Source organism: Phasianus colchicus, chromosome 1, assembly GCF_987193195.1.
Source record: "Phasianus colchicus chromosome 1, bPhaCol1.hap1.1, whole genome shotgun sequence".
Classification (NCBI taxonomy): Eukaryota; Metazoa; Chordata; class Aves; order Galliformes; family Phasianidae; genus Phasianus; species Phasianus colchicus.
Window position 1 is genome coordinate 123703053 of NC_143436.1, and position 24662 is coordinate 123727714.

The following is a 24662-nucleotide window of genomic DNA, read 5'->3' on the forward strand; positions in this document are numbered from 1 at the left end:
TTTTCCAAAGAGCAGACAAAATCAACATACACCACCTTCCTTGACTAATTCACCTTTTTCTTTTTGTGTAATACTTCTCAAGGTTTCTAGAAGATGTACCTACTTAATGTAGTGGAGAGAATTACTTCCACATCCACCTCCACAGATACTTTTGCAATTTCTCCTCAATCCGAGAGATGGGTAGAGGATACCCCCTCTGAAGGCTCTCAGACTGCACCATATCCCCATGTTTTCCATCCATACATGTGTACATGACAGCAGCACATGAATACTGTAATTAGTGTATAGGTTGGAAGAAAATTACTTAACACCTACTCCATACTCCAGCAGGCACCCTGTGTGAGGGCTGTGCCAGCCACAGTGCCTGCTACAACAGCAGCATCTGGGATTACATACAGTTTATTATACACTTGCCCAGGGTAGTATTTTTAAATGGTACTTATATCATATAATGCAACAGACTAGCACAAATGAACATTGCTTTTCTAAGGCTTCCCACTGCTTTCCAGGCTAGACTGAGAACCCATGTATTTACATCCTCTTTGAAGAACAAAGCCTATCAGACTGTGAATTCCTCAAAAAGAAAATACCACTTGACTTTAAAAAACACTACAATCTTTTCTTGAGTCACCACCATCAGGTGCAAGTTTAAGGTTAGGAAAAAAAAAACCATAAAAAAAGGAAAACATGTTATTTCTGTACATGAAAATGCACTTCAGGGTATGGGGATTGTAATCATTCACTCATGGCAATACATTAAGCATCCATCTGTAAGTGTCATTTGCAACAGATTAATGAAGCACCTGTGGTGGCTGCCCAGACCTGCTTTTCCTTGCAGGAATTTCTCAATTGTAGCATTCTAGAAAATAAAAGCGTAACAAATTCTGTTTATGCTTCCTTTCCACACTGTTGTTGTCATCTGTATTTATTTAAATGATGCTTCCCGTTTCTGACAGTTTCTTTGGGGTTTGAATAACAGGTGCTCGGATACAGCTCCAAGCTGTCAAAAATGATACTGGCAATGATTTTAACAGATACAGGGCAGAGGAAATACAAGAAAGATGCAATTCTGAAAAATTCAGCACCACACAGGGTTTGCTAAACTGCATCATCATTACCCAAAGGATATGTTAATTCAGATTTCATCATAATCACAAAAAGAGATGGTGGTGGTTGTAGTGAGACTGATAGTGGAGACCTGGATTTCTTGTGTCCAAGGCATTTATTAGCAAATTAAACTAAACTACATTAGATCTGAACAAAAAAATATCAAATTGCTTTTGTTTTCTCCTGGGCCCCAGAGTTAGGCAATACTTGCTCTAGGGAAACCACTTACACAGCCACAGAACACACCGTGCAGCGTTGCTCCACTTTGCATTCCTGGCTTTCTAAATGAAATTGGTAAGATGGGCAGAACCTTTACCACTTTTCTCTTAATACAGGAATGCTTGTTTACTGTTTGGGCTATTTCATAGCATACAGGAATGTACTGGAACATACATAAGTACTGGAATAACAGGAGAAGATGTAACACTTTTTTACTTAGCTCTACAGCAGAAAGTACCTATTACACTATCGGTTCCTTCTGGTAAGTTCTATCAGTTTTTTGCTCTTCTAAAATAAGACATGTATAATTATTTCAGGAGGAAGGTCTGAACAAGACCAAAGGAAAGATGTTCAGCGACATAACGCTTTTGAAAAATATTTCAAGGAACTCACTGTTTTCCTGCTGGTTGAATCAACAGCTGGCATATCTTATGGACTCATCAAGATGAACAAAATGCATAATTTACCATTCATCTAAGAAGGTATTTTTAGCAAGAGGCAAAATCTACAAAAATATTTTGTGAAGAAAAACCCAAGTGGCAGTAAAATAATGAATACATTCTACTGTGGACCTAAGGAAATAAAAGATAAATAAAGAGAAGCTAAAGGTATTTTTTTTTATATTCAAGATTTCCTAAATTTCCACCAACTCTAGTGCAGTGCTAATACACCTGACAGAATGAGAAAATGGGAGAGAGGAAGTATTACTAACAAATCAGGAGACTCTGAATTGGCAAAAGGAAGAATTTAGAAGTCCTTTGAGCAGGCTACTTCTATTCTTTGGACTGTGCTGAAGACTATGGACTATGCTATGATTGATCTGGTGTAGGGAACCTTGCTTTGGCAAGGGGGTTGGACTCGATGATCTCTGGAGGTCCCTTCCAACCCCTACAATTCTGTGATTCTGTGACTTTGTGTTTGGCCATGATCATAGAATCACAGAATGGCCTGGGTTGAAAAGGACCACAGTGATCATCTAGTTTCAACCTCCCTGCTATGTGCAGGATCACCAACCACCAGACCAGGCTGCCCAGAGCCACATCCAGCCTGGCCTTGAATGCCTCCAGGGATGGGGCATCCACAACCTCCTTGGGCAACCTGTTCCAGTGTGTCACCACCCTCTGTGTGAATAACTTCCTCCTAATATCTAAACTAAATATACCCTGTCTCAGTTTAAAACCATTCCCCCTTGTCCTATCACCCTCATAAACAGCCGTTCCCCCTCCTGCTTCTGTGCTCCATTCAAGAACTGGCAGGCCACAATGAGGTCTCCCTGGAGCCTTCTCTTCTCCAAGATACACAAGCCCAGTTCCCTCAAACTTTCCTCATAGGAGAGGTGCTCCAGCCCTCTGATCATCTTAGTGGCCCTCCTCTGGACACTGCCAGTCTCACTAGAAAGAACGTTTAATAATCTTTTCTCTCCGTTTTGGGTAAAATGCCAACTCATATGACTGTTGAACACTGTAACGACAGTATTATCAGTACTTCTATCACACTGCAGGCAATGGGCCAGTACCATACTGACCTCTCCTCCGTATTAAGCATCTGTAGACTAGTAAGAGAATCAAAATCTAAGAAGGTGTAGCTATTTTTAAAAGACTAAACATTAAAGACTGTGTATTTCCTCAAATTTATTTTGTAACTGTATTTTTCTGGAACATATTAAAATAGAAAAAAAATGCTCATCTGATTCATCATACAAAGAAAATACCAACGTAGTAATAAAATACAGAAAATATTTATGAAAGCACCAAAACATTAAAATATTCATATTGGCAAAGACTGTAAGAATATATTTCTCACAATTTTACAGTAAAGTGCTATTCAATCCACTCAAATTAAGGAATCAGCTTTTTTATAACATGGTTAGCAATTATTATCTGAAAGTTATAAATCACTTTGTTACTTTTCTCAACAAGACAACAATCCATTTTGTTGGAAGCAAAGCATTTGAATTTTGTGCACATGAAAATAACTTAAACATTCAACAGTTAACAGTGAACAATGTAAGCTGTGAATTCATTCTGAAAAAAATATTGAGAAGGAAAATGTACAGAAATTAGATAAATGAAAAATTAAGAAACTCAGACTACAGTAAAATAAGGTATAAATTAAGGACAGAAGACTATGCACCAATTCTGACAATTTGCCTTTTACACAGTAGTTTTTAGTAATCACTTCGAACCACTCCTGCTTTATTAGTTAAGCAGTTTACTAACACATTTCCTAAACTGTCCTTTTCTATTCCCTAGAAATGATACTTTAACTACAGCGCACTGGAGAGATACCATCACCAAAAATACAGAAGCAGATTATGACCTTTCCTTTCCCCAATAATCTCATATTATCTATTGAAGTCAACAAACCAAAGCTAAATCTATTACAAAGCTAAATTGTAGCAAAAATCAATTCCAGTAAACAAATTAGACATCATCTACAGTTAAAAAATTAAATTTATGAAAGATACCATCAGCCTCCTTTAAGGTGTTTAGCATTTTAATGTACATATTTACAGCCACAAATACAAAGAATTCTTGTTAGAATAAAGTAATGCTAGCTTCACAAACCATTTTTACAATATTTTCTGAGAAATGGTAGAAATAACACTTTCATATCACCTTCAGTAATACTTAATCTTCCTAGCTTGATGTTTTTCATAAATTCATCTGTGATTTAAGCATATTGCACATTTCAGATCATCAAAAGTCAGGTCATCAAAAGCCAACTGTCACACTCCTCCTGCAATTTCACTAAGAGCTACTTCCAAAAAAAAAACATAAAAAAAAAATCAACAGAGAGGGAATAGGAACAGTGTCTCAGCATGAACTATTTCATTACTATTTTTGGAATCAAGCCATGATTATTTTGCTGGTCAACATGGCTGTGCGTATGTTATTTGGTAGAAAATATTTACAGGAAAAGAAAAAAGAAAAAGAATTTAATTAAAGAAAGCAATGGCCCTGAAGTACCAAAATAATTACTAACAAATATCTTCCTTTATACCAGACTGTACATAGATTATACAAAAAATCTGCCCATAGTACATAATTTCTGTAGATTTTCCTGAAAGAACACGTGAAACTTTAGAATACATCAAGCAGATGCTTACACCTTCTGTAAGAGTAATTTTAAATGTAGGAATGAATATATAGGATGAAAATAACTGAAATACTGTACTTAAAGTACTTGAGGAAAAAAGCAACTAAAGTTTTAAATTATGTTGTTGTATTTGGTTTTCTTCTTCCAGTTCAGTAGTATTTATTAAGTTGTATAGTGGAAATAACTTCCAGCTCTATTGTCTCCTTCGCACACTGTTCCAAGTGTCTACTTTCAGTAACTTGCTTTGTTGGTCATTTGCATCGTTGTTCATCAAACTCCTCCATAGTTGTGGGCTCACAAACCTCATGTTGGCAGTTCCAGAATCTGAGTGTAGTACAGCAATCATTTCCACTCCAGACAACCATGATAGGCAGCATCTTTAGCACAAAGCGGTTCTTTTTAGCTTCTCTGGCTATATGCCAGGTAGAAGCAGAAGGCAACAATAGTAACTGATAATGATGATAAAACAACTGACAACTGCTGGAACCAAAGACAGCGATCAATCTGCTCTTGAAGTCTTTTATTAATCTGCAGTAAATGAGTTAGCTGAAAATAGAAAATATTTCAATAGTTTTAAATTACCACAAATGAAAGCACTTGCTAATATAGAGCAAGTTAGCCACAAAACTTTAAGCACATTAAAAATACAGCCTCTCTTAGTGATACTTTTTCTATCACTACATTCTTCAAGAGACTGTTCTATTAAAGAAGCTTAGAACTTTATTTATATTGTCCGTATTAAGCAGGTGACATCTCCAGACTAGGAAGCAATAGATACTACTGAGTCTTGTTCACATCTGATATGTATCATAAAGCAAGATGAATGAATAAAGTGCACTGGAAGTACATTCTATTAAACCGTTAGCACTAAATAAAGTAAAATAACTAAATTGTCACTGATTTAGTTACTTTTGAGCTCTAAGCTTTTCAAGCAGTCTAATTTACAAAGTATCAAGGACATCTAGTACAAAACAAATCTTTTTATCGTATTTTAGATGCTTGCTTAAGATTTAGCACAAAGGAATACACTATTACCTGCATATGTAAATCTTCGTTGGTTTTTGCCGGAATATTTAGTGCATTTTCTTTTAATGTCAGAGTAGAAGGCTTACTGCTTTCTATGACGTGACACCTGAGCCTGTTTAAATGATTAAAAAAATATATGCACAGCCAAAGTAAAAAATTAAAATTAAGAAGGGAAAGTAAACTGTCCAAATAACTGCTATTTATATGTCCTTTGTCACCTATTAATTTTATAAATAACTATTGTAACGATAGTCTGAAAAAGCTTCATCAATTATATGTTGACAGCTTTTGATATGAAGACAGATCAAAATGATCTGTAAGCACAGATAAAATATACCTTAATCATTTGAAATTTGTAATACAGGATTTACTCAATGAAATGCTTACTACCAGAAATGCAACAAAGTGTTAACAGCAAACAAAATCTAAAGATTTCATTTCCATTTTAAACCTTAGCAGCCTTATTTTTCAAGTTCTCCACCTCTCTCACAGTTGAATATATGCAGGAACAGAGTTTCAAGCCACTATTAGAGATAGTGGAATTTTACATCGTTTATGACATACAGTAGAATCTCCTCTGGTAAAATGAATACTTTTCCTAGAAATGTGCAGTGATACTAGTAGATGTGTACAAACATAAGAAAGTAAAAACAGATATAAGTATATATATCTATGTATATGTATCTCTATAAGTGTAGACACATATGTACTTCACAGATGCATTTTCACATCCATTCCCATTTTTTTTTTGCTTAACTCTTAAGCAGTACAATAAAGCAACAATAAAAAGTAAAGCATGTGCAGACTACCATGCAAGGTATTTTTCATATTAAAAAACTCTTCTCATCATTTAAAACAGAGAGAAAGCCACAGTGATATACTTTAGTCAACAAGCACACAACTGAGTTTGAAGAATCCTTTACTAAAATAATGCAAGTGCTATAAATCAGATAAATTACAATGGCTACAAAAAACCTATCAGCTGAAAACCCTATACTCACCTATGTTCCATCACCTTGGTCCTAGGGACTTCTTTCCAAAACTGAGCCAGCTCTGGTACACCTGATCCAGAAGACTGGTCCATTTCTGCTGCCATTATAAGGAAACGATCCTGCAGAGAAGCTGAAAAACCTGCCCTCAAAGAAAAAAAGTAACAAGAAAAAAAAAAAAAGGAAAGTGCTTGGATAAAATAACAGTATTACAAAGCACATGGAACACTTTTAAGCAAAAGCATTTTAAAATGAGAACTTTTGCAGGACGTCAAAGACCAACTTATTGAAACTAAAATTGATAAAATCATTCTCTTATGCTCAGCAGCTTTCATTATCATTTTTCTAAATTTCTTCAGTTTCATTTTAACAGAATTAGTTTCATCTGAGCAATTCAATGGTAACCCGCAACTTTATAAGGAATGTATCTTTTTAAGATAAGAAATGGACTCAGCTGCAGACAACTGCTTATGCCTACGTGGAGTAGTAAATCAGTACAGGCAGTTACTCAAATGCTGTATGACAGACATGTTCTCTTATAAATGGTAACACTGTCATATAACAGTTAAGTAGACATTGGTTTTACTCAGCCTTACTACCCGCGAATGTTTGTATCTAGCCAGCCTTCATGTTATCATCCAGACTTTCTAAAAAATTCTGCGTAAGATTTTACTTACCACCATGAAGAGAGACTATTATATCTAACGATGTGCCAGGTTCACAGCTGCTGTTACTGGGTTTAACTCTATATTTTTCAGGAGCAGTTGTTCTTACCTAAATGCAAAAAAATAATAAGCAGGTATATAGTAAATACACAGATGATGACCTTTCCATAATCTAATTCTGTATTGACCAATAATACAGAAATCCCTAAGACTGATTAAGACAGAGTGGAGCATATCTTTAAAATGCCTTACTCTGTAGGAGTAATTACACTATTTCATTTTTTCCTCTCAACCACTTTCAACTGGAACACTTGACAAAATTCTGGAAAGTATGGAAACTTTAGTTACTTGTGTGTGAAGAGAACATAAAATATATGTCAGAAAACCAAACCAAGATGCAAGCCAATTCAGAATTTTTGAAGCAAACGTAACTGCATTCATTCCTTTGATAGCAACATTTGCAGATGGAGCTGCATCATTATGGAGTGTTACTAACTTATTCCCAGCCAAGATTTTAAAAGGCAAAAAGTTCTAAGGACATCCATTTCCAAAGCTCAGTGCTTTGTTGTTGTTTGTTATAATTAAATACTATACGTCACCAAAGAACTAACCATCTCTATGGCTCTTTTTCAGCCAATGCTCTAAAGATTTGTATTATTAATTGTTCTTTGGGGTGGCATACCACAGGAACAAATTCAGCCAAAATATTTCCTTGATCTGCTTCAAACACCCCAACAGTGTTAAAAAAAAATTAAGCCCTTGGAAAGGAACTTAATAGTATTTCTTCCTCCTTATCAAAACTATGCAGAAGAAGTTAAACATTTAATAAAGTAAACCAGATCATGCTTAATATATTTACCTTAAAAGCTACTATGTTTTTAGTGACGTTTGTCAGAACTATCAAACACTTTTTCTCTCCAGTTTCTTTGGATCCAAAATATAGTTCTTCTGCAGGACTGGCAAAAAAATACAGAAGGGCTGTTTTATTCAAATTATTTTTATTAAATATGATATAAAAAAAACTTCATAACTTCCACAGGGAAATAAAATACATTCAACCTTTCAGCTACAGTTACTATAAACAGCTTTGCATTAAAAAAATGTGAACAAGGCACAGAAATTCTGTACTGAAGTCTACAGTTGACTCATGACCACAAATGGACCTAGCAACATCAGTTGAATTGACTACTGCCTTTGAATTCTTCTATCTGAATGAGCATGACCACTGGCAAAAGCAGGGATAGCCAGCAGATACATACAGTCCCTTCAGCCACTGCATTTTATAATGCTATGTTAAGGGAAAACTTAATCAATTTCAATTCTATTATGAAAGGCCATAAGCTGTTACAGACAGGGAGCAATTTCCATCTCATAAGCCTGCCCTCGTTAAAGGCTGTAGTGCACACATAAGAGGAGTAGGCAGGTATCTGTAAGTGGCAAACATTACAATCACTACTGCTAAATTCATTTGTGCTTATGAGTCAGTCTTCACATACTTCTGGAGATGTGTAAATAAACCTAAGGTTTTGCTTATTTTAATATCTTACGCAATTAAGAGTCATGCATAAAATCTTTTAAAACCACATCCAATTACTATAATTCATTTGGGATTATGGATTCAAATGAACACCGCAAGGCCTAAACTAGGGCATGCTCATTTATAAGCTGAGAGGAAGTTCAAGTAACAATGAAAAACTACTCCCTTCAAATATGCAGTGTAAGGACTATGCAAAGAACTCCCACACCATGCAGTAATACGGAATTGGATATTCTTTTTCAAAAAGAACTTACTTCTGCCTTCTTCTGCCCTTTGCCTCTTTCTTGAATACTAGTTTCATTTTTCATCTCTTCCTCAAACAATCTCATTTAATAATACCAATGCTTTATTCTCTCTCACTTAAACACATCAGCATGTTAGCCAAGAGAAATAATTCTTGGCGCTGGATGGCAAGCCTGAACTCCTATGCTAGAACAAGAGTCCAATAGTGATTGTATGGGAGGAAGGTGCCTATGTTTTGCAGTGTGCTACACAGTCCACATGAAAGCACTCCTGATAGGGTGAAAGGAACTGTGCTAAGCAAGGCAGAAACTGATGGGTGTGAAAAAGACTAATAAAGTAACTAACTATACCTCCTTCTCCTCTGAGGTCTTTCATTCCCATTCACAAATTTTCAAATAATCAACAACAATAGGGAAAAGGATTGTAGCTACAAGGCATTTCAGTAACGTTAATACTAAGCTACTGTAAATGTGAATGTTAGAGAAAATGCAAGATAAATCATAAATGGGATAAAGCATAAACTAGTGTCAAACAGGCAAAAAGAGCCATAAGAAAGGAATATTGTGCCACAGCCTCATGCTTCTTACTATACCACCAGCTGTGGCAACTGACAAAAAAAAAACCCACAGCAGAACATTTGAGAGCCAGCTCTGAAGGCTTACAGCCTGTCAAGTCAAGCAGTTACATTGTATGGGATGGAGGTGATACTATAAGCACCCAAGCCTTCTCACACTACTTTCTTTACTATCTGAGGAGTGGGGGGAATAAACAGTTCGTATCATATTACAAAGTCTGGTCTATAAACACACTATGAGCTACTCTTCTGCTAAAAAATGTGAGTAAACAGATGTGGTTTCTTTTGTCTTTTATTTGTTGTGGGATTTTTTAACCTGATCAAGTATAAGTTATTTATGAGAAAGGCCAATAAACACCAGCCTTTCCTAGGAAGGCATGCAAGGCAAATGCAATAGTGATACTAACCAGGAAAAGTTACTTGTGAGCATGACAGTATGCGTGAGAAAAGAGAAGAACACGTTTGCTAGTTCTGCTTTGTCATTCAGCTCTGGTCATATACCAGGGCAAACAAGTGGTAGGAAGCAATAGATACGGAATATCAATGCAGGAGGTCCTCTGCAGAAGCAGTTAGGGACAAACAGGCAACTGAGTCTTAATAACTTAATAGTACCAGCACTGCTGTTACTCAGCTTCTGCTTCAGTCTCTACCCTGTCCCCATGCCAAGACTGCGATGCTGGATAGATACTTGTGAGCAGAAAACTGCTGGTTATTTGTTTGTTAAATTGCAATATGTAAAAACAGTTCAGTGCTCTGAGAAAGAGGCCAGGGAAACCATAAACAGGTTTTCATCTACAAAGTGACAATATTAGAAAAGAGCAACAAGAGAATGTGTGCTTTCAAGAGTTCACTTGAGGAAAAAAAAGCAGGACCAAGGGGGATACCAGTATTTTTATTTTCCATGACGGCAAAGCAGTCAACTATAAAGGTGCTAATATTCATAACATTAATTCTTCTTGATGTTTACATAATCTGCAAGACATCTATTCCAATAGCAGGAAAGAAGTAGCTTTTTTTCTCTTAAACTTGTTTTTTAATTTTATTTTTTTTCTCTAAGTAGGTGGATGGATCTATTTCTTTTGCCAGAAGTTCTCTTCATGAAAAATCTTAAGTAGATATCCATGGATTTTATAAATCCCTTTAAGATAACTACTCCGCAGTCTATGCCTTTGTACTGCCAACCAAGAAAGTAGGACTTCACATAGTTATTTATATGCAAAAAGCTAATTTTCATTTCAAACATAGGAAAATTTGACATACAAACGTTTAGATGCTAATGAATATGTCATTATTCAAATCCATTGCAAATCTAATTCAGTGCAGCAGTTACAAAATTAGCTAAGGAATTATCTATAAATTAGGTATTTTCTTCATTCATTTAATAGCAAACTGTAAATTAAAATACAAGTTAAGATCTACATCATTTTCTAAACAAGCATCTTAACCTGAAAAGCAGTGAGAAAGGAGATTGTCTAATTGATTTTTCTTGAACTTTTGTGATGAAATACAGATTAACTGTCAGACATAAAAATATTGTCATCTGAGATTGTAAGCAGGTGTGCAATTTAGACAGCACTTCCCACACAAAGAATTGTACCCATTCAAATTAGTTCAAGTTACTAGGCACAGGTGCCACCTTAAGTCTTGCTTCAATAGTTTTTATCTTAACAGTGAAACTTGTTTTCACAAAAATAGTTGATTTCATTGGTGTAAGAAATAGTGCCAAATTACTTATTCTCATTACAGATATACACTGACGACAGTTTTCCAATACATCTATTTTTATATATATACACACACACACTTAAGTAGAAAAAAGCATGCCAATGGATACAGAAAGATTCACTGAAAATGCATAAAAGCAGAAAAACATAAATAATTTGTATTTGTTAATAACTACTGTTTTTAATAGTTTGAAAAAATCTAGTTTATTTTAAAAACTAATGACTCAAGTGTCCAAGGCACATTGTTAAAAAGAAAATTATTATTATTACCTGATATGTAACAAAGGTCCTTTAAAAGTGGTTAGTGCTTTCTTTGCATTCTTTGGTTTGAACTCTGTTTTGTCATTTTCCTCTGACTTGGAAATTTGTTCTACAGAATTCATCTGAGTAAAAATGATGGTTATAATGATTAACTAGAAGTCTGGGTTACACACACTACAGATTCATGCAGGTATTTTCAAGGATGTGAGGACATTTATTTCAACAGTTTATATTTTACAGACAAAATTTAATGTGTATTCATTTCTTGACAATTCTGGAAGCCCATCACATAAAAAGAAATATTGTAAGTTATGTTATATATTAAAAATGCCTTTTTTTCTCCCCCTCCTGTATACTTTTTTCTGATGCCTGAGTTGGTTGTTTTTGTAGACACCAGATAAGCAAACTGTGGTACTTCTAATACCAGTTTAGAAAGTACTGATGTTACACTTCCACTGCAAAAGTTTCCAAGTGACACCCCAATATAAACATTGCAACACTGAACAGAAAACATAGTAACAGCTCCACATTTCATTGCATTAAAAACTTGCAGAATGTATTTTTTATTTTTTAAACTGATCTCTGAAATATTGGAGAGCTCAAATAACAGAACTTAAATTCTGAGGTTTTTCTTCTGTTACATTAAGAAACTACATACAAGTCAACAAGCTTGCTGGATGCCCACCTCATAATTCTATAGTTCTTCATTCTCAATAAAATGCAAAATGGGGGAAAAATTACAGAGAATTGGAAAAATAAGTGGCATGATGACTTGAGAAAATCAGCAAACTAAACAGCCTGCTTAGCTTTGTGTTTATTTCATTTGAAACAGTGACAGAAGACAGGAGGAGTATGCAGTTTATGAAAATTATCTGAAGTGTGGGAATTGAAGAAATACAGTACCATAAGAGATAGATTTTTGTAAAAAACAAAAAACACAACGCCTCAAACACAGTAATCCCACTTTTTGTAACTGTGATTATTTTAAAAGATTATTGCATAAATACACTGCATAGTCAATGTGTTTGGATTTATTCTACATAACTCTGATTTAAATTACCAGAAAAAGAAAATTACAATATTACCCACTGAAGGTGGAATCTCACATGTTAAATACAAGTGTCTACAGAAAAGGCACTTACAATTAAGTTTATTGCTCATGGTTCCCTCTACTCTGTGGAAAGAAAAAGGCACTTCTACGGGATGAGAGGAGGCATACATAAAAATAAATCAGATGAATTCTTAGTGATTACAAAAATCTGCAGATAATGCAAATAAGTACTAGTAACATAGTAAATAATAACGAAATCTCACAGGTCACTTGAAACCTGTCACTTCAGAAGTTGGCCTTATTAAAAAAATATTTGATACATTATATTTATGAACAGTCAAGTACAAAATAACCTCTTTTAAACTGCCAACCATTCATAGAATATGGAACAGTTTCTGAAAAATATTGTGGAAGAATCTTAACATAGTATGTCAATGTTTGCCCCTTCTATCTGTGTTAGAAATGGCAAGAACAGAAAGCGTACTGAAGCAAGACAACTGACTTTTTCCTTAAACAGGAACAGTGCCAACAATGGCACACAGCCTGAGTTTTAGAAGCATATTAAAGATTGGGTATTGAACATGTCTTTAAATTAACAACGCATGAGTATAAATGATCAGCTTAATTCAAAAGATTGAGTGGTAGCTTGATTATGCTGTAGGAAATAGAAAATACCATAAACCATTATTTTTAAATACTGAAAAAGTAGGCTAAGTAGAAATCCGAAGTAAAACAAGTAATTAAATATTGAGGCAGTTCAGCACCAAAGCTAACTTTCAAACTAAACAGTGATTATGTTCCTGTTTCTGAGAATCACATCTTAGCAGATGTGCCACAACCAAAACAAGTTAGTCTACCTGTTGTGAAGTTAGAATAGCTATGTAATGCCTCCTTCTGACTTAAACTCAGCAATATATATATATATATATATATATTTATATAAATAGATGGCCAAATTACAAATGAGCACTGTAAAATCAGCCACATTTAAAACTATTCTGATAAAAATATAAAACAGTAAATGAAAACAAAAATGTAATGTTAAAGAATTTTACTACTTTAAACAAGTTTTGCAATTCATATTCCAAAATGAAGTGTGGCACTGGTAAATGAATTTCACAATTGCTTTTTTCCCCTCCCCTGTCCTTTTTAAAAACAATATCCTCACTGACTATGATTGCATATTCTGAGGTATAACTTCATAGAATTCTACATAAATCAATACCTTTAACATTAATGCAGGAAAATTATATTTTCAATATCATTCAAAGATGATGCATTAGGGCTGTAATTTCTTCTGAGATAAGCAATTGCTTTTATGATTTTTAAAAGTAGGCATGTAGTAACATTTTACTATTTATCTGATATTTTCTCAAGCATTTAATTTAAGCACCCGAGAAAAATAGATGTTTTAAGATGTTTGCCACAAGATTTCCTAAGAATAAAAATTCGCTAGTTAGACAAGTTTTGAACATAATAAATCTTTTAAGTTTTACTACACAATTCACTATAATCAAGAGATAAGTACACATTTTACTCATTTAGAAGCTAGTCTTAATAGTCAAGTCTGTTCAAACTAAGAATCAAGGTAGAAACTGTAATTTTAATTTTCCATTTTTCTGTGTATGCATTTCAAATTGAGGAAATACAAAGTGAAAGCCTGACAAGAAACAAAAATCACATGCCTCTTATCCTGCTTTGTAGTCATATGATTAGTTGTCTCAGCTTTCAGAGTTAGATACCTTTTTCTGATTAAGATTTTGTTCTTCATTCAGATCTCCAGACTCCTTAGTTTCAGTATCTATCTCTTCTTTACTTTCATGTTCATCTTCACTAGTGATAGGCCCATTTTCACATAAAGGTGTTTGAAAATCATCATCTACCAGTGGAGGATAACTGTACTTGAAAGAATCCTAAGAAGAAAAAGGAGATTTATAATGGACCTCTTAAGATAAAGTTCTTCGCATTTTCTACTGTTTTTAAGTAGAAATACCATCAATTTGTTATATTGTTTCAAACTTGTAGGTTTCAATTATCCATTTTACTTTGCATCACTGTTAAGAAAGCTTATGCTACCAATAGTCCCATTTCATCATTGATTGTATCACTGGCAGCAGCATGCAGTGCACTTGCAGCTCAGAAGGCAAATGGTATCCTGGGCTGCATCAAAAGAGGTGTGGCCTGCAGAGAGAGGGAGGCGACTCTGTTGGTCTTGTTAAGCCTGGAGAAGAGTCCTGGGAGACCTCATTGCAGCCTTCCAATATTTAAAGAGAGATTATTTAAAGAGAGATTATAGAAAGGAGGGAAATCAACTTTTTACACAGGTAGTTACTGACAGGACAAGGGGGAATAGTTCTAAATTAAAGGAAGGGAGATGCAGATTACATGTTGGGAAGGTTTTCACTGAAAGGGTGGTGAAGTGATGGAACAGGCTGTGGATTCCCCACCCTTGGAGCACTCAAGGTCAGGATGGATGGGGCCAGGCTGATGCTAGGACTTTGTGATCTTGAAGGTCTTTTCCAACAGAAATGATTTTATGTTTTTAAGAGCATTCCATGTGACAGAAAAGTCCTTTGCATTTTTAATTGTGTAGTAGTCACAATTTAAAAGTATTATTTAAATCCTCTAATTTCAGTTAATTGTGTGGATTTTTAACATATTCTGCAGCTCACACTTTTGCATGCCAAATCAATTTAAAGATCTCTTTCAGGACAACTGAATAAGTAGAAGCAGCATACTAAGGTTCTCACTGCTTCCATAACAAAGAGAACCAGTAGAAATTAGATTTTGTTAACTAAAAGTGCTCTTTACCTTCCCAAATTAGTTTTTAAATGTTAGTTTTCAGTGTAAGAAGCAGTGTTTAAATAGGGCCCTCTGTTCCTACTGCAATTTCAAACAGTCTTATACCCCCAAGTAAACTGAATTGGTCAATATCACAGCTTTGAATTCAGTGAGACAGACTTGAGCCATGTCCACAGGTCTCAAACTGCAGTATCAACAGAGATGAAAAAAGCAGGTTTGTTTTCCCCGTACAACAGAAATACATTACGTGATCCCATGAAAGAAATTTAGATAGACAGCCATTCAAAGAAACCTCAAATAAAACCACATACTTCCTGTTTATCTTTAATCAAGGTATAAAGATTTCCTATCTTTCAGCCTGAAGTAACAGTTGTAGGCCTTTAACTGAAAGATGAAAAGAAGAAACATTCTCCAGCTCAAGCAGTTTTCAGTTAAAGGGCCTGGTGAATAAGTTTAAGTAGCACTAACAGACTAATTAACTGTTAAAAGATTCCAGACAGAGAGAAATATTATGGAAGACTTGCAGAATGTTCCCCTTCACCCATGCAATACAGAGCCTTTTCACTCCCATCCAGCATACAATGGAGGACATATGGCAAAGTGGCCTTAATAAAGAGATGCTAAGTTTGCTGTATACCTCACTTGGCCACATTAATCCACAACACTGGGTAATGGCAGTAGCCAAAAAGCATCTCATCATTGTGACAACTCAAAGTCTCAGATTTCTCAGTCACAATCCATCAGTTTCAGTGACACTGACTTATCTACTAACAGACTGAAGTCTCAGACAGATAAACAAGACAGATTTATTTGATGTTCAATGTATCCATTTCAAAAAATGATAGTTTCCTATTATGGCAGATACAGCACGTTGGCAAGAGCCATACAAGTTTTAATCATGGTAGTGATATTTTCTAAGACTAGGTGTACACAATGGCCATGAAATCACATGCAAAAGGCCCAGTGATGTCTTAATTGACAAATTAAATATTGACCTAAAAACAGTGCTTCAAGAAAACAAGCTATAGGCTTCCAATTTAGCTAACCAAGTGAAGAGCACAGTATTCTAGTTAAAAATGCTGCTCAATCCTGGCACTAGTGTAGAGAGCAGTGGATTAACAAGGCTGAACTGCTCACTTCTGACAAAATGGACAAATATAGAAGTTTAAAATCCTGTTGCATGTGCACATGCTCACTCTTGAGCAAGATGAAGCTCAAGCATACGTGCAGAGTTCTGAAAAAATCTACATTTATGTTTTCCATAATCAGTATTAATGTCCTAGATACTCTGCTGCCACCTCAGTCCATTATTTGACAAGAAACATATAGATCATCCTCCTCCTTTACCAGCTGAGTTACAACTGACTGAAAGATTAGCATGCTAAAGATAGTCTCACTTGTCAATGACCCCTGTCAATACAAGAACAAAATATATTTGAAGACAAGCTGAAAGATGGAGACATAGAATAGTTCCCCTGACAGAGAGGAGGAACTAGTAACTTCAAGTTCAATACTACATATCACTTTGGCAATAGAATTTGCCTTTTTTAAAAAAAAAAAAACAAACCCGAAGTGGTCTCAGAAATTCCTTTTGGGTACCTGTGTTCTATAGGATATACCTTCTCTGTATTTCCCTAAAGTAAACAGTAAAACCTGGCTCTTCTAGGACAGATACCATTAGGGAGACTCTCCTTTCATACTCTTCTTCAACTGTATCATGCTGGTTGCAAAACTGACCATCTATTCCTAAATGAGTAGAAATCAAAGAGGATGAAAAAAATGGGAAGGGAAAAGATATTTCAGAGGAAAGCACAAGGAATTAGTTTTTACAAATCAGATAGTACCTTAAAATAAACAGAAAGCCCCATAATCCTGTCAACACTAATAGCAGTAGGTGCACTGCCTCATCACATTTCAAGCTGACTCAGGAGGAGGCAAGGTCAATCACACCAAGAAAATCTGCCTTCTCAGAAAAGATGTTGGAGCCTAACTTAATACCTGTTAACAATGTTTCCAAACAGTGACAGTTCTGAGGTTTAAAGTTCAGAACACCCCCTAGCAGGTTAAATACCAAAGACGTGCAATATTTAGACAAAACACCTGCAGGTTCAAAATATACGGCTTTTAAAAAGCATGCATACATTTTTTTTTTTTTTTCCTGAAACTGTAAGCACACTTGGAGTCCTTGTCAAACAAATACACTTCTATTCTACTAATTTATCACTGTCACTGCAACTTATTACCACAGATCAGTAGATTAGATAAACAGTCTTCAAGATTCTGGAACTTACAGACATTCCTAGAAGTTGGGCAACACAGAGCCATCTTAGCACTAGCTAAGCATTGAAACACTTCAGGATTCAAGGAGGACAGATAACTAAGTCTGCATGCTCCATATAGGCACTTAAGGAAAATAGTTAGCAAAGCCACGAGCTTCTTTCTTCAAAGAAGGAATTAACTATGAGGTATGACAGTAGAAAACATAGAACCGTGCCTTTGGAGGAAGATGAAAAACTTCAGAGAGGCACAAAATCTATTTTCCGTTTGTACAACTTGTCAAAAACCAACACAATCTCTCTAATTCATCAGCTGGGGGAAAACAAGATACGTGAGAAAAGGCACTTGAAAGGGACAGGGTTTTTTTGTTGAAAATTTGAAAACAAGGTTCCCTATGAGTTGAAAATGAATAGTTAAAGCCATTCACAGAATCAATTTCCATACTTAAGATTGCAAGATACTAAATTCTCATAAAATTAATCCATTTTTTTACTGATGTGACTTACAAACTATCACTCTGACAGAATCAAGAAATTCCATATCCATGAAGTGCCAAACTGTAACACCACGTAAGTTATTAAATAAACATGTCTCAATCTAACACAAAAGGATAGAATGTTAATATACTTACAGTTCCACCCATATGAGGTGGCAAATATTCTCCACTGATGTATTCCTGTACATCACTCTTGTTCGTGAATTTTAGCATACTTATTGCATCAGGGCCAAGCCAACCCTTCACAATTTTAAAAGCAGCTTTAAAGGGGAAAAAAGATACACAAGTTTGTCAAGTTTTTTTTTTTTTTTTTCCCCAGCATATTGGTAGATCTTACAAAAGTAGTACATTGTACCCCATAAAATATGGCAATACTGGTTCTGAAAATATTAGAATGTGCAGACAAAAGAAAAAATATTACTTGTAAGGAAAATATATTAAAAAAAACAACCCTTTTCTACAGTAGAATGAAGATAGACCACAGACTTTCAAAGGGAAGAGGATCTTTGATTTAGCCAGTGACTATTTCCTTGTCTTGGAATTTAAGCCCAGGAAGAAGAGAGCGGCACAGTGGAGAAGTGTAAAACAATTGTGTTTCAAGTCTGATTGAGGGAGATAGAAGTTTTACATATTTTCTTCACAGTTGAAATATTTTGCTGCTTTAAATGGCTGTTACTTGGATTTGGGGTGGTTTTGAACACATCAATTATTTCATTAGTGGTAAAACATGAATACACAAAGAACTATGGAACTAACATGAAAATTTATCTGTATGGCATAGATAAAAGAATAAGCTACTTTTCATATGCATTATGGTTAAGAATATTAATTGAAACACAAATCAACGTACACAATAATTACATTGTCCAGGGCCATGTGTCTACCTGAAAGTGTACAACCTATTTTTTTTTTTCAACTGGTAAAAAGTATTTATCAGTGATTAGTGTTCCTAAATCATGAACTTTGAAAGGATTACAGCTGGAAACATCCAACAGATGCTTATCAAAGTCTCCCAACTTTAAGATAAAAAGTGAATGTGAGCTCCATTTAAAGTGTAACCCAAAATACAATACTAGACAGAAAGACAGCGCTATAAAGTTAACTATGTAATAGGCTTAAAAATGATTGTTTAACAAATTCACCACTTAGCTAAAACAGAAAGCTGAAAAATGCTTCTTGTTTATACTAGGTTTAAGTTACCATCTTGGGGGAAAATAAACCAACTGACTTACCATTCATTATCCATGGCATTTCAAAGATCACTATCTTTGCTGAAAAGGTAAAGAAAAAGAAATAATCTGAATACTAAATGTATGCATTTCTCTGCTTAACATGAAGTGCGACAATAACAGCCATGTAGAAAGAGGAATATATATATTTTTTTGAAAGTGTCATGTTTACTTCCTTGCAGAAGCAATTTGTTAATTGGTTTTTACATGCTATATTTATTATTACAAAAAGACAGTAGGTGCTTTAAGTGAAAGACAAGAAAAATGGCAGAGTTCCGCAATTTAAAGACTTCTCTGGCTTACTATACTTTTCTGACATATTGTTACTAGTAATTGTAACAAATAAGGCAGGAAAAGTTAAGAATTTATCCTGATCAGGAGAAGTAACTGCTTACTGGAAAACAAAGAAGGTTAACAGGTATATTCAGCATCTCTTCTTCCCAAACAATTAGCAACAATCTTTGCGAGTCTATGCTTGTTCTACAGACTTCCTTGTTTTAGGAAAAAAAGCTTGAAAAGTTAGCATTTTGACTCAAAAACATCCCCAAATATTTTTCTCCAATGTCAAAAATAAAAAAAGAATATTATAACCCACTTCAGTTAAAGATCAAACTTTCAGCAGCAAATTGAAATCTGATTTTCAAAGTTTAATCAGTAACTGTTACAGAGTTTCAAAATTCACTGATACCTTCACGTAAGATTTAAAATGAGCTTGCAAAAAAGATGCAGTTCCAACCTATCCATAAGAAATAAGCAGGCATGTATGGAGACTTTTTCCAACTGCCTTAATCCTGTTCTGAGGAAGCACACCATGGCTACTAAGGAATTTATATAGTCATCATTTGTTCCCTGAAGGCTCTTAAAGGACACCAGTTGATATACAGGTTTCCAAAGCTTTCCAGATAACAAGGAACTAAGGGATAAAAAGGTTCATTCGATCCTATGTTCATAAATATATACACAACAAATTCTTTGTATATCATGAAAAGCCAGCTGATTTTGGATGCATTGTAAATAAACTTCAGATTTAAAGTTGTGCTGATTCTTACAAGCACAAATATATTCTAAATCTATAACATCAAAATGTTCCATGCAGTTCAGTTTTATCTAAAAAAAATCTAATCTTCTGCTATGGTTGAAACACTAGAGTTCAAGGACAAGTCTTTCATTTGTTCCCAAAAATGAGATAAAGTGTATGCAAAAATATTAATAAATAAACTCTCCCCTATCACTAGTGATATTCTTAACTGCTCTTGTTACACAAGCCTAACACTCATATGCAATCTCATATGCAATACTTACTAAGGAAGTTTGGATAATAGTCTGTAAAACAGTTGACAATAAAACGAACAAAGTCCAAGTCCTAAAATAAAAACAGAGTAAATAACCTAAATCAAAGTATTAGAAAACAAATTTGTTAACATAAAGCACATGAGAAACAGTGCAACTGAGACAATGCTATTACAGCCAGATTTTGTAATGGTAACATTGCAGAGAGCAAAAAAGGCATTGTATAAACATATATACAATTCTGTGAGGCATACCTTACTACAATATTTGAGTGAGGTGGAAAACCATAAATACTTCTATTTTCCTCAGCACTTCTAACAGAAATGACACTACAAAGGAAACTTCCAGAGGCACAACAAAATTTATTATTGATAGAGGACCTAAAATCCTCTCATAAGAACAGCAAAATACAATGGACAACTGACTTCTAAAGTGATATAAACACTCTACTGAAACATTTACAGATAAAGCAGTAAAAAAAAAACTGTAAAGAAGACTGAAGACTATCAACAAACTGAAAGCCTAATTAGTAGCTTCAGTAATTATAAAGTAACTGAAAGCTCAGATACCTCTGGAGGCAAAAGATAGTGCTTTGCAGAAGTATTTATCTCAACTGGTAGTTGCTTGTACCAAAACAGTATTTATCACTTAACAGCAATAAACACAGTGATAGATTTCCAAGTAATGATTAGAGTCTCCTGTGCATTAGCAAGCGCACTGCTCTCACTTCTGCTGTGTACCCAAAAGCAATACTATCAGCTATAAGGAAGTTGGATCCATTATTTTGATGATTTTGATGAAAGTCCACAAACAAGAATTTAGATGTGAGCAGAGAATTTAATAACTGCATTGACTCTAGTTACCTGAAATGCTGGCATGAACCATCAGAATTACTTGACTGCATACCAATGAGAATAGCTGACATACGAGATGAGGCTACGTTAACAATGGAGCAAACAAATGAAAAACCTTCTGGAAAATAGATTAAAACCTCAAGCTGTTTTAGGATAAAATTTATCAAATACTCTATGCGGCTACCAACTGATATTAAAAGAAATCCCTAGCAAAGTGAGACCATGCAATGGAAGACTTATGAACAGCACTTGCTGCGACTGTCTCTGGGAGCCTCAAAAACAGTAGAGAAGCTGAATTCATGGAGAATTCTGAATAGATATTCTGAAGAAAATCAAGGAGGCTGTGAATTTTTATTATTATTTTTTTTTTAAACATAAGGGAAATAACATACTTTTGTGTTTCTGTTATATAAAAATACACATTGCTCAACTAGTATCTTTTGGGTATGGATAGACAGTTCTCAAGTCACAGGTAAAAACATCAACTCCAAGTTGCAAAACTGAATTATCCCATACTTACTTGTGAAACTGTCTTCTCCGATGTTTGTGGCCCTATATTGCATGATTGCAAGGACCTAAGGCAATAATGGGTTTTGCTCATTTTGTCAGGCATTTCTACCACATAAAAAAAGGAAGATGCCATTCAACCAAACGATAGGCAAGATCTCCAACTCAGGAATCTAAACTATTTTAGATCATTAGATGTGTTCTAGAAAATTAATTGCTCTGCTGAATTAAGCTGAAGAGAACACCACAGAACTCCTCAGGCAGTTCCTCAAAGGTTATTTTCAGAAGAGATGACCGTTTTCAAAGATCTCAATTACTGCATCTACAGGTCTGAGTACTTCGCCATTACCACATTTTTCCATCCCTCACTCTTGAGTGATTTTGCTTTGTTGAGAAAAAAAAAAAAGAATGAAGCCTGAACTATTGAGGATGAAGCTACAACTGCATTCACAACAAAAGAGGGCTCAGCCTATTGCCTTTCGGGCAAAAAATTAAGTTCTGCTATTGTTATCCATAACAATTGACAAACCAAACTGGTAAGTGACTACTGCACAGGAATCATTTTGACTCAGTCATTTAACAAATTAAAAGTTTTCAGTATAGTACATCAAATATATGATATACAGGAGCACATAATATTAAACAAATTTTAATATGCAATAAAGAATTTCAGAAATTGCTTATATCACAGGAACAAGCCCGATGTATTACTGCTGTGAGTAACTGCAATGTTACTCAGGTTTAAAGGACTGCACAGATAATCATCATCTACTATGGAGAAACACAGAATTGCAATGGTTGGAAGGTGCCTTAAGAGATCATTAAGTTCAACTCCTCAGCTAAAGCAGGTACTCTACAGTAGATCAAATAATTCAAAAAAGCAAGCAAAAAAACCCAACAATACGCATACTTACTATGTGACTGATTCCAGTTTCAGCCATGTCAAATACCACTGTTAAAGGCTTTCCATGATCTCTCTTAGCATAATGTTCTAGCCAGAAAGCTACGAGTTTCTTTTTATCAAGTTGCTGTTTTTGATCCCTTACATGAAGTTTCACTTTGAACCAAACTGGTGAGAAGAAAGGAAAAAGCACACAAAAAATGAACCAAGGAAGCAAAATTCACTGAAGCCATTATTTGTATAACTGCATAGATGCACTGTGAAATTTACCAATGCCTCAGTGCCTGTACTCCAACTACAGATTCTACAGCAACACTGAACAGTCAGCGGGACAACTACGTATTTTTTTCCTTTTCCTTCCTCACATCTTTTGTATTAAAAAAAAGATAAAAGCCAAGAATTGCAGAAGACAAGGAACAGCAGGGAAGGAAAACACTCTTCATGCACCTTTTAAAGACTTCTACTGTTTATCAAGAAAATTAATTATTTAAAATTTAATACATGCAGTCCCCAGCTGTATGTATTCCAATTATTGCTGTGGTTGACATTTACACTTCTTTTTCTGCTTAAATTTTCTATACTGTTGAAGTTGGCATGTTCTGAACAGAACTATACACGCATTGTTATTCTGAATTACATAAAAAGAAACAGACCTTAAAATAATCAAGAAATCCAGAAGATGAGTAACATTACTTCAATAAAAGCCTGATATTTAATCTTCTGGAATAAGAAATGACTCACATAGAGACAAGTCAGCTGTAAGAAGCTGATTTCCAAGTAACAGACTTCATAAAAATGCCTGAAACCAAATGACTGGTTATACAATGAAGTGATAGAAGTATTCAAGAAGTCCAACATGAAAAACACTCATTTTTCAGTACCTCTTCAACAGAAAAATAGACAAGTCCCAGAAATAAATGTGGATGCACTAACATTTTTCTCCCTGAAACCTAGAAAAGTTTTATACAAAGTAACACTTTTTTTTTCCTGTCAATGTCTCTTATTTCCTTAAGTTCATTCTATAAATTGCATGGAAGACAATTTTTCACTTCACATACAGACAAAAAAAAAGACTTAAAGCCTAACACATTAACTGAATTCTCTAGTTTCAGAAAGATACTCTATTTAAAGCAGAACTCTTGTGAAAATAACCAACACTTTTCAAAGAATTTTCATCAAGTTTAAAATATCTACTTCTGGTAACAGTGAAAATTGAGCATATGGCACAAGAAACATTTCTCAAGTGCTACTTAACCAGAACTCTTAACTACTGTACAATCTGAATTTGCATGCTGAGATATTCTCAACCAATAACATTCCTGGAAAGAAACAATTGGGGGTGGGAAATAGATTAATTATCAGTGACAATAAAATAAAGATGTTATTCAATTACTTGATTTGCATACTCTTGTCATGAAACAGTTCCAGTTTTCTCAGTCCAACCACCAAAATAAGTTCTGTCTTATTACTTCACTTTCCAACCTCACTGAATTGAACCAACCAGTATAATCACGTTCAGCTTTTAAAGTAAATACTGTAAAAAGGTATCATCACCACTTATCCTTGATTAGTTACCTTGGGAGGCTAAACGAAAATCATGAAGCATAATATAGCAATTGTTCACAAAGCACTCATAACTTACATGGATAAGATAAAGTTCTTGACAAAATAGGCCACTGGAATAGAAACTGACTTTTCTGGTCATGGTACTGTTAGAAAAACTAGTGGGTTAGTGCTTTAAACTCAGTCGTTTATAAGAGACAGGGCTGCAAATCTATTTTTTGATGAAAAAACAGTTTTGCTAAAGAAAA

General features: G+C 34.7%; 1 protein-coding gene across 2 annotated transcripts in view; it reads right to left on the reverse strand.

The window, feature by feature from the left end:
• Positions 1-2949: 2949 nt before the first annotated feature.
• Positions 2950-24662, reverse strand: part of MOSPD2 (motile sperm domain containing 2) — a 32842-nt gene continuing 11129 nt past the window's right edge. For both annotated transcript variants that reach the window (XM_031596077.2, XM_031596076.2), the window contains exons 5-15: positions 22865-23019; positions 20602-20662; positions 19303-19341; positions 18206-18330; positions 14238-14408; positions 11454-11566; positions 7965-8061; positions 7118-7214; positions 6453-6582; positions 5461-5563; positions 2950-4971 (exon numbers count right to left, since the gene is read on the reverse strand). In XM_031596077.2, coding sequence (XP_031451937.2) covers positions 4825-4971; positions 5461-5563; positions 6453-6582; positions 7118-7214; positions 7965-8061; positions 11454-11566; positions 14238-14408; positions 18206-18330; positions 19303-19341; positions 20602-20662; positions 22865-23019 — 1238 coding nt within the window. In that variant the 3' untranslated portion in view covers positions 2950-4824. The remainder of the gene's footprint in view (positions 4972-5460; positions 5564-6452; positions 6583-7117; positions 7215-7964; positions 8062-11453; positions 11567-14237; positions 14409-18205; positions 18331-19302; positions 19342-20601; positions 20663-22864; positions 23020-24662) is intronic.